Genomic DNA, 10359 nt, shown 5'->3' on the forward strand with positions numbered 1-10359 from the left:
GAGCTCTAACAGTACCCTTCGTGTAACAAGCTTTGAGTTAGCACCGCAGCTCCCAGTTCTGACAAAGGGTGTAAATTAGTGAATTCTCAGAAAAACGCGTCGATATTCAGTCCGTTGTTCCCACGTTTTTCCAGAGAAGCACACGGAAGTGATATTTGCAGATTGGTAAAAATATGCGATAGAAATTCGTGTTCTGTACAATTAAATTTGAATTTGATGCCGAGTACACAATTATCTCGCTCCGTTAATCGAGATATAAATCCGCGACGTGCTCGAGTCAACAGCGTTTAACGGGAAAAAATTTTGATCGAAATCCAATAGACACGTGTAGGTTGATGATTCACTTAATTACCCGTTATTTCGTTTTTAACTGGCATTAAAACCGTGCGATTTTGTGCTCCATTCGTTCCTTCGTACGATGAACAAACATGTTGCACTGGTTCGTCATACGCACCGTTTGTCACCCTTTCTCTCTGTTTCTCCCGGCTTCACGCCACGTACAAATTCCGCTCGATCGATGAACATCTTTTCCTGCGACTCTCCAAAGCTAAACAAGCCGACAAGCAATGTCGAGCACAGTAACTATTACTAATTTCGTCAATAACTTCCAGGATCAAAGAAACACCGAGTAATTTTATGAAAAAATCGAACAGTGATTAACGAGAAACGTGCTTTTCAGACGAGTCAGAAAAATTCTCATTAAAACCGAATTTCACCGGGAACCTCGCTAAATCTCAATAAAAAGCTCGCGTAATTACGCGTGTATCAAACAAAAATTCTACCTTTGCCACAAGAAAGCAAACATTATTAAAAACCGGTAAATACGATAAAAATGGGATACGGTTACATGAAATTGGAGCGATTCGTCGGAGATGTGCAAGGTCGACGATGAGCAGCTTGGCGCGTGCGTTTAACCCCTAGCTGTTGCTTCCAGCCGGGTGCAAGCCGGCCGCTTCCGGTCGCGCGCATCTTCCGCCTTACAGCAGGTGCCTGTACCCCTACCACCGGTTGCTATCCCGTACACAAATACGTCACGGGGATGTGGCATCAAGTAGCGACTGGCGCACCATAGGTAGAAGCCCCCACCTGCCTGCTGGGTGGTAAGCAACCGGTGCCTCTGCGCCTGCGGTACTTCCGGCGAACGCTTATATATCACATCAACTGCTTGCCGCCAAAATCAGAAATCATCGGTGTCGTCGCCGTGGCGAACACCCATCGCGTGCACTTTCCTTTCGTTTTCTTTCTTTTTCCCGCTACTGCCACGAGATTCGCAGTCGTTCAACGAGATCGTTCCTCGTTCTCCATCGAGGGGACCGCGCGCGTTCTGCAGTGTGCGTTCCAGAGCAGATTTTGGTGAACCAGAGAGAGGATCCAGGCTTGAGAGTGCTGTCGTCAACAGGTAGGTTCGTAGGCTGAGTGTATCGATGGTACTTGAAATTGGTTTCGTTGGTTGTGGAGCCTTTGCACTTGGATGTCCATTCTGAGGGGACATCAGCGTTGATGGGTGATTGCGATGGTTAAACTTATTCCATCGTATGTTTCCTCGATGTTTTCTGTTGAAATGGAAATTCTCTATAAGGAAGGAGCCAAGTGCAAAGGGGTAAGCCTCGTTCAGATACGTCGAAACGGTACCAAGTCTTCTCAATTCAAGTTCTGCGAGCATCATAGTTATGTTACGCATTGCAAATTTTGTTTAAATGTGCAGATGGAGAATGTCGCCCATAAAAAGGTTTGAGTAACCCATCAAACAGCTGCGTCAAATTGCAAGATCTGTCTGATGGTAAGTACTCAACTGTTACTCTATCCATACCACTCATCAAGTACTCAAGCGTTCCACCTAACATAAACTCATTTCGCGAAACGAAAAATGATCGAAATTGATCCAGAACGATGGAGTCTATAGCCGGTCTCTCGACAAGTTTCCTCATCGACGAATACAATGGAGGCATTCATTGTCCAATCTGCAAGGAAGCGTCGGAGGACGAGGAGATCTTACGTATGATCGTCAGAGGGCATCTATCCGTCTACTTGATCCAGATGCGCAATGACAATGGCCGCACGATCGTCAAATCCAAAACGGTGGTGAACTTTCGAAAGCTGTCCCACGACCAGCCAGATTTCTCGAAATTGATCAGTCCATGGTACGATTACACGCGACCCGCCGTCGATGGATGAACCGAGATCCTCACCCCTTTCATGACGCGTTTCTCGGATTCTATGAAGATGGACGTCCACGAGGTTGGCCGCACGATTGTGAACGTTGTTAGCTCGACGCACGACGCTCTTCTCGACTTCGATCTGAGAAGATTGAAGCAACTGTCGAAGAGGAGCGAGCGTGACATCGAGGACGCGATCATGCGACTGTTCTGGCAATCGAGAGGACTGCCGAAGAATAGGTTGGAGAACGGAAATTGGTTCGACTCGGTGGATCAAGGGCACGTGGTACCGATCTACTTGCCATCCGACGATCAGCTGATCGATCTGACCGACGAATACTTGAATTGCGTCCACGTGATCGAGAGAACCACGAGGAACGTGGTCAGGTGGTACTTCTTGGACGTGAACAGTAGCTTGGAGAAGGATGCGTTCGAGAAGAGGAAAGAGAAAGCGAAGGAACGGAAGAAGAACGTGGTGATATTGAAAGGCGAGAACCATTGCGCGTTGAAGCACCACGCGATCCACATTTTTCGTTATTCCTCGATGAACCATTGCGACTCGGATCAAACGTGCCCGTTCGAGAACGGAAGCACGTCCAGCGTGCTTAGGAATCCTTTCATGCCGATCGAGGGACCCAGCCCTTTTCTAATTCAGAGCTACGACCCGGAGAACTCGAAATACGTGTTCCATATGGTGTGCAAAGACAACCCGAAGGAGTCGAACCAGAATTTCTGCAACCTGCTGATCGTGCTGCAAGAGGTTCTGCTCAGGATGCGAATCGACTGTGTGGCGGTGCACAGTTGCGGCTCTTTCAATTTGCGCGAGGTGTTAAAAATGATTAAATACGTGTTTTACGAGCAGAAGATCACAGTGATAACTGCGTAACGATCTCTCGACCATTCTACGATGAAAATGTTCCTGCTAAAAGCTGCATTCTATTTCTTAATTTCATTCAAAAATGACGATCTTCGATTCCAAAGAGGCGTTGTCCGATTTAATTGAGACAACCGGTCGGAATCTATATTTTGCCTCGACAAAACGGACTCCCTACAAAGTCTCTTATATGAACGTATGTTTAGGTGGTATTTGAAATATTTTTCCCATGTTACGTGTTCTTTTCTGCGAAATTGCATATGTATGCAGCGTGCAAGTAATGCGTGTACCTAACGAATGTGCCTCATCTAAATGGAATATTTAGGATGTAAGCTTCTAATCTACTAATTACTTCCTATCGATACATTGCTGTGCTTGGCATCAAGTGATAAACGAGTGTTACCTGTGTACACGAATGAAAGTAGCTTAAAGTAATGTCGATGATTCCATTGTAACGTGGCCTAGCTGCAACTTATCGTAAAAGTATTTTTACAAGAGAAGCTCATATTAGGAAAGCGAATTAACGCTGTGATGGGGTCGAGTGTGCCAATTAGCGTAAGGTGTAGCGTCGACATAAAAATTGAAATTCAGCTCGCGAAACTTGCAACAGACCGTACGAAAGCTCACGAGAAACTTTGTAATACTCATGGAATTGTACAGTACTTTGTATCGAGTACCTAAGGAATATATATATTTTTCTGGTTCTCGAAAGAATCCTCGAACCTGTTACACGAAAGATAACTACCTCGTTGGAAATGCAACTGAAGAAAAAAGGCGAGACGAAAGTAGGAGAAAGAGCAAAGCGCTCTGATACAGTTTAAGATAGACGAAAAGAAAAGTAGATTAAGCAGTGGAATGTAGTATGCGTGAAAAGATCTACAATTATACGAAGCGATTAAGAGTTTATCTTATGAGAAAAGAAGGGAAACAAACGCTTATCCTCGATTAAAACGACGAGAAGTCTTATCCAATCGTCTGTGTGTTAAATGTTTCCAAATGAATATTAAACAGCGTTCAATGTCTCCGTATATACTTTCAAGTGTTATCTATAAACTTCTGAGTATCGATTAAACGAGTGTCACAATTAATATCATGTCAATGTGATCGTTAAAGTTGTGTCTAATAAATGTAATCGATGTGACTGACTTTCTTCCTTTAAAACAACCAAGCATCGTTACATTCACTCGCATTATCACTCTGGCATCAAATACATTCGTTTCCAGGAAGCACGCGTTCCTCTCGAGCGGATCAATGCTGTCTTCAACCGTTTAACCATTATTCCACTCTACGTTGGGCAAGTGTAAAAAGATCAGAAACATTCAGCTGGCTGTTGGCAGATACTTTTTCGAAGAACCACGGAATACACTCTATCTGCGATAGATCGAAAACAGAGAGATAACGATGGGGGATGAAATTCCTCCTCGCGATGGACACAGTTCCAACACGAAATTAAACCAACCAGCCGAAGTAATGAGTACAAAATTCCATCAAGATTTATCTCGCGTAACCGTGAACCGCTAAATTAACTCGCGCTTGATATTAATTAACTTGTCAACGGCCACGATCGAGGCTTCTGAACTCGATCGGATTACGCACCCTCGAGCGAACGCATGACTCATCGATTAGGTGCAAAGAAGGTTCCTTTTAACCAGAGATTCGTGATTGTTCGATTCTGAGTTAAAAGCAAGGTCGATTCGCGACTAGTTGCAGTTTAAATCGAAGCCAGAGGGGTAAGGCAAATCGCACAGAGGCTAATCGAACAAGTGTCAGCGACAACGCGTTGCCAAAGGCGCGACAACACCACGCAATCGAACGTGACCCGTTCGCGCCTTGAGATCCGTTCCGCTCGGCTGCCAAATGCACATGCTTGCACTTTGAAGTTGCACCGCGCGTAACTTGCCGCCCGCAAGAGGTCTGAATCGCTTCGTGACATCGTGCGCGGGTATATCTGCCATCGAGAGCACCTAGACGAAAGGGGGCACCCTTCCCTTGCTCTGCATATCATTAACATTCAATTGGCAATTCACTACTTGCATATTTTCAACATTATTCTTTACACTTCGCACAAATTTTCTAAATTTCATCCTGATAATCGTCATAACTAAAAAACATTTTTTTCAATCTCAAAATTTGAATCTGACGATACGATCTTCACTCGAGGTGGATGAGTAACCTGTTGCAGTAGCTGCGTATGGAGTTTAATGGAATAACACTTGCACTAGACGAGTCGCTCGTACTACAGAGTGCGGTTGTTGAAATGATTGAGTGGCTTGCGTTCGATCGCGCTTTTGATCGTAGAATATCGAAGGTGTAAGTGAAAAGAAAGGGACTTACAGGTTTTAGGGTCTGCACGTTCAACAATCGCGTCGATTGGGACAGTGATTAAGTTTAGAAGAGCGTTGGAACGATATAACTCTTAAGTAGGAACTGTGTTTTCTTTAAATTGCTTTCTCGAATTCTATAGTCGCCCAAATCCTCGAATATCTCTACGAAGGAAGTGATTTCGATCGATTATCGTTCGATCGCTGCATCTCCTGACCGTTCCATCTTAATTCCCTTATTACAGACCTCTCGTAATTATTGCGTATCCACTAGCAAGTACGTAGGAGATGCAAACGCGACAGTAGATGCTCGACAATATTCCCATTGTGACCACAAAGCGTGCACAACCGCAACGAGGGCAATTCGCCAGTTAAACACGCTGCGACAACATGAACATCGTAATAATCCCATTCTTTCCAAGTTGGTAAGCCAATTAAATCTAATCAGCATTAAAACCCACGTCCATTCGATAAGTTCCTATCGGACGTGCGACTAATTCTCAACCATTTTATATACCTACTATTAATGCCCAAGCTATATGGAGTGCTTGCTCATTCAACGGAAAAACCGGGAAAATTAAACGAATTTTTCGACTGACAAACTATCCGTTATCACTGTGATCCCTGGTGCAGTGATAACGTTCAATTGAAATTAGCAACTATCGTTACGTGCGACAGAAAACCTGAAACGGAACCCTTATCGTTACGCTATATATCCACGATATTTCATTGAAAAGTAATATAGGAAATTGTTTCAATTAATTCGAATAATTATTAGCTGAGATTTCTTTGTCTAGCAATAAAAATTCTGAAAATTATAAGCTTCAGGAAGCTAAGATTTGCTGAGCAATTACTTGTTGCTCAGCAAAGGTGCAAGAGCACCTTAGCAACCGGAAGTGTCCTCGACAGAGCATGCTATCCTTTTTGCACGGTATCCTGCGTTATTGATTCTTCAACAGCTCGTTCCTATGGTGACAATTGTTCACACGACTGAAAAGTGAGAGAGATGAGTAATTACGACTGCTGACGAACGTCTGTATTGTAACAAGGAGGACGCTCTTCTACCCAGTTTCACGAAAATCGCGTACGGAGTCGCAGCGGCCTAATGACTGCGCTGCAGCGTGGTGGGACGACTTAATTAAATTACCCGGCGAGATCGTCGTAGTGCATCGGCGATATAAAAGGACCTTCAAGCCGAAGAGCAGTGTTAAACCAGTTTAGAAGTGCGCTACGACATGCTCGCCTCATTAATCCCGTTCTTCTTAGGTCGGTAAGCCAATTTTCCATTTAGCCGTCTTTATCCTCAATCCGTCTGAATCGGGCCCGGAAACTGCTTATGCGAACGATTATTCGTAACTGATCGGAGGATCGGTGTTTCCTCTGTAAACGTTGAATAAAATATCGAAACGATACAACGGGCATTCGCTACGAACCGATAAGATCGACTTAACTAACTCTGTTTTGCTGGTCCAACATCTTTCAGTTAACATCAACGACAGTGATACGTGATCTTGACTCGTGAACACTAAAATAACAGCAGGATTTTGATTACAGTGTACGTTTAACCCTTTGCGCTCTGTGTTTAACGTCTACCAGCAATAGAAAAGTTCCATTTCAATGGAAAGCTTCAGGGAAACGTGTATTCCTCAAAAAGCTGCAGTGGATCAAGATCAACTTCCGTGATCCGTTCAGAAGGGCGTTCCAGTGATAGCAAGACTCTTACCATTTCACCTCGATTGGGACATCCGAGTGCAAAGGGTTAAAAATTTGGTAAATTCGCTTCTGACAAGGTTGGAACAATTTCTTTCAGTTGCCCGCATAGCGGTCGACGACAACGCGTGGAAGTATGGTCCAGAGTACGTGTTCGAACTTGAGATGAACAGCACCTCGGTCCCCATGAACTACGACGGGGTGCAAAGCTCGAATCGCACCGTCATGAACCTGTTCTGCCGACCCACTGAACCGGACGGCCTGAACTGCCACATAGCGAACGCTAGACAAGAGAGCTTCGACGTGACCAACGACAACAAAGTGGACGTACCTGAAGAAGAGATGAGACATCTGTACAGCATGGAGCCGTTCGTGATCAAGTTCAACGACTACGGCGTGGACCATCTGATAGTGGACAATCGGGTTCGCGTGAGCGATCTGAACGATATCAAGCTGATCGCAGAACGATTCAACATCGGGGTTGATTTAAATGGTGTGCCTGATGGAACCTTTGAGATCGTTGAGAACACCACCGTTGGACAATGCCGGGTGATGGTTGGAGTTAATCATTATCCTTCCAAGAGGATGATGAACAAGATCAAGAACAATCGATACGAGCTGGAATCCCTGCCACAGTTGAACAAAGTACCCAGCGAGACTATAGTGATCGCCAAGTCGATTAATTTGAACAATTGCAGCAACTTCGCATGCTTCTACTTTGGATCTTACGGGAATAACAATGTGGTGGAACCTGACCTCCATTCGCATCTGGTAAGCGATCTTTAGAGTTCTATAAAAATTGAAAGAGTTAGTTTAGTCGCAAGTATATCACTTGTGTATCCCCTCTGAGGAGATACAAGGAAGTTAAACTTGTTTCATTGGAATTTTTGGAAAAATGCCTGTTTCTCGGAGCTTTCTATTGAAATGGAAATTTTCCATCGCTAACGTTCGAGAAGGCGTCGAGTGTAAAGGATTAAGCTAGCTACTAACATGAAAATATATTATTTTACGCGACAGAAATGAAGATTCTGTGGTTAAAATGGATTTTTGTGACTTATAGGAAAGCGCTTCCAGTCGCATCTTCGTGAGCGACTATCAGTTCGTCTCGACGATGACATGGCTGGGCAATTTCACGTCGAGTGACAAGAAGAAGGTATCGTCTATGTCGCAATACATGAACCTGTCTTTACGGGACATCCGAGCGGCCAAACGAGAACTGGCACCAATTGCTGAGCCGTCGAAAACCAGCATCATGGCCAACTCGGATGTGGATAGAATCTTTCCCACGGAATAAACTGCGTTTGGGTTACACTGAACGCGACTACGTTTAAGAATACTACTATGTTAAGAGATACTCTATGAATACAATGATCCTGATTAGAAATAGAGAAACTGTTGATGTACAATAGAAAACCTTTCTGAAAGTACAATAAAAGATATATACAGGGTGATTTACTACTCGTGTGACAAATTTTTACATTTCTGATACTACACCTCAAAAGCAACAGAAAAGTTCATATAAACCTAGCTCCGAAAAACTCCTTTATTCGTTTACACTTCTCTTTCCTTCTCTCTGCTGCTCTCTCTCATTTTAATTACAGAATTTTAGAGTACTACTGACTAAATGAAGAAATTCCTTAATTTTCATTGAATCGAAAGAATAAGATGAATTATATCTGCCGCTTTAGTGGTAAGAGAGAGAAAGATATATAAAAAGCTATAAGCAAGAGTGAGACAGATGGTACCAACCTTGCTGTGGAACCCCTGGCGCCATCTCTGTAAAAAGTGCTCAAACTGGTCGCACAGCGTTATCGATAGCGAAGTGAACACTCAAAAACTACTGGTGCCATCTCTGCGGAAAGAACTAAAACTAATGCCCAAGTAGTTTCAAAGTTTCTCCAACAGATGACACTAGTTTTTGAGTAGTTCACTTCGCCATCGATAACGCTGTGCGACCAGTTTGAGCACTTTTTACAGAGATGGCGCCAGAGGTTCCACAGCAAGGTTGGTACCATCTGTCTCACTCTTTCTTATAGCTTTTTATATATCTTTCTCTCTCTTACTTCTAAAGCGGGAATTATACAAGAAATTACAGTAAGACTAATAAGTTTAAACTGCACTTCTCACAATTTCACACCAAATTTCTTTGCTTTCGTGCGGCGGAATAAAAACTGATTATATCATCAGGAAGCTTGGTGAATAAAGAAGTACTTATAAAATTTGCTGCCCTCCACGTCTAAACGTAATTACTTAAATAGGAGATCAAAGTTTTCGTAATTTACATATTTTGCCTCCTGAGATAAGTTTAAACTTTTTTTAATATTGTTTGTCATTTTCTTGTAGGAGTTACGGTTTGGAAGATGCAATCAATAATATGAGTGAAACTGGTGTTTCTCTGGAAAATCCAAAATCTCAATTTTCTCTGCCATTTTTAGAAATTGGGTATAAGTTTATATGAACTTTTTTGTTGCTTTTGAAGTGTAGTATCAACTGTAAGAATTTGTCATACGAGTAGTGCATCCGGCGATTTGCCAAATGATATCAAAAGCAATTACTTTCCGCTGAAGAACTTGCAGTAATGCATGTTGCGAGCACCAAGTTCGTAGAGGCATGGTCAATTAGCGTTGGTATAATATTAATTATTGATACGCTAATGCAAGTTAATGCTACGATGCCATCCTCCACTTTGTATCGATATTTCCACAGATCCTGAAAAAGGAGTATCCGTCGAATCTTATTAGAGAAATTTCTTTTTATTTAAATTACGGATACATTAAATTGTATGTCTACGGTGACCCACACACGTTCATGTACGCACAGGATATCGTGTGTATGTGAACGTACGCATTTTTTCTTAACTTCAGCGATCATTGTAAGATGAGAATCGATTGACGAGTCGATTAAAAAGAAGAAAACCCAAAAAAAGAAGGAAAAAAGTACAGGAAAAACCTCTTAGCATTACGTAATCGATGATCCTTCTCTCGTGCGCGCACGTTTTCTCTTCTTCTGTTCCCCATTCTCCGTAGCTTTCTCGCCTCGCTGATACAAAGCGGTCTATCCTCTCGCGACTAAATCTTACATCTATGTGCGCAGATTGCAAACGGCCCTCTAACAAGACTCACACGTCTCAACGTGCACTATCCGAGAAAAAGAAAAATGAAAAACACCTGCTCGGCGTCCCGAGCGTCTTATCCCTGTTTCGATCGCCTCGATTCAGGACACACGGAATGTAATTTCACATTCCGACGTGAGAACAAATGCAGCCTGGTACGCGTTCTTATCTCTGGAATGAGTAACG

At 43.2% G+C, this 10359-nt stretch overlaps 2 protein-coding genes across 2 annotated transcripts in view; both read left to right on the forward strand.

Annotated features, from left to right (window-relative positions):
• The first annotated feature begins 6487 nt into the window (after positions 1-6487).
• Positions 6488-8389, forward strand: LOC143429479 (uncharacterized). The gene is made up of 3 exons (XM_076905199.1): positions 6488-6617; positions 7162-7832; positions 8122-8389. The coding sequence occupies exons 1-3, from the start codon at positions 6587-6589 to the stop codon at positions 8353-8355; spliced, it is 936 nt and encodes a 311-aa protein (XP_076761314.1). The 5' UTR covers positions 6488-6586; the 3' UTR covers positions 8356-8389.
• Positions 8087-10359, forward strand: part of Uqcr-q (Ubiquinol-cytochrome c reductase ubiquinone-binding protein) — a 46427-nt gene continuing 44154 nt past the window's right edge. Inside the window, exon 1 of the mRNA XM_076905210.1 lies at positions 8087-8096. The gene's annotated coding sequence lies outside the window, so the exon portion shown is untranslated. The remainder of the gene's footprint in view (positions 8097-10359) is intronic.

The sequence above is a fragment of the Xylocopa sonorina genome, chromosome 11, assembly GCF_050948175.1.
Source record: "Xylocopa sonorina isolate GNS202 chromosome 11, iyXylSono1_principal, whole genome shotgun sequence".
Taxonomy (NCBI): domain Eukaryota; kingdom Metazoa; phylum Arthropoda; class Insecta; order Hymenoptera; family Apidae; genus Xylocopa; species Xylocopa sonorina.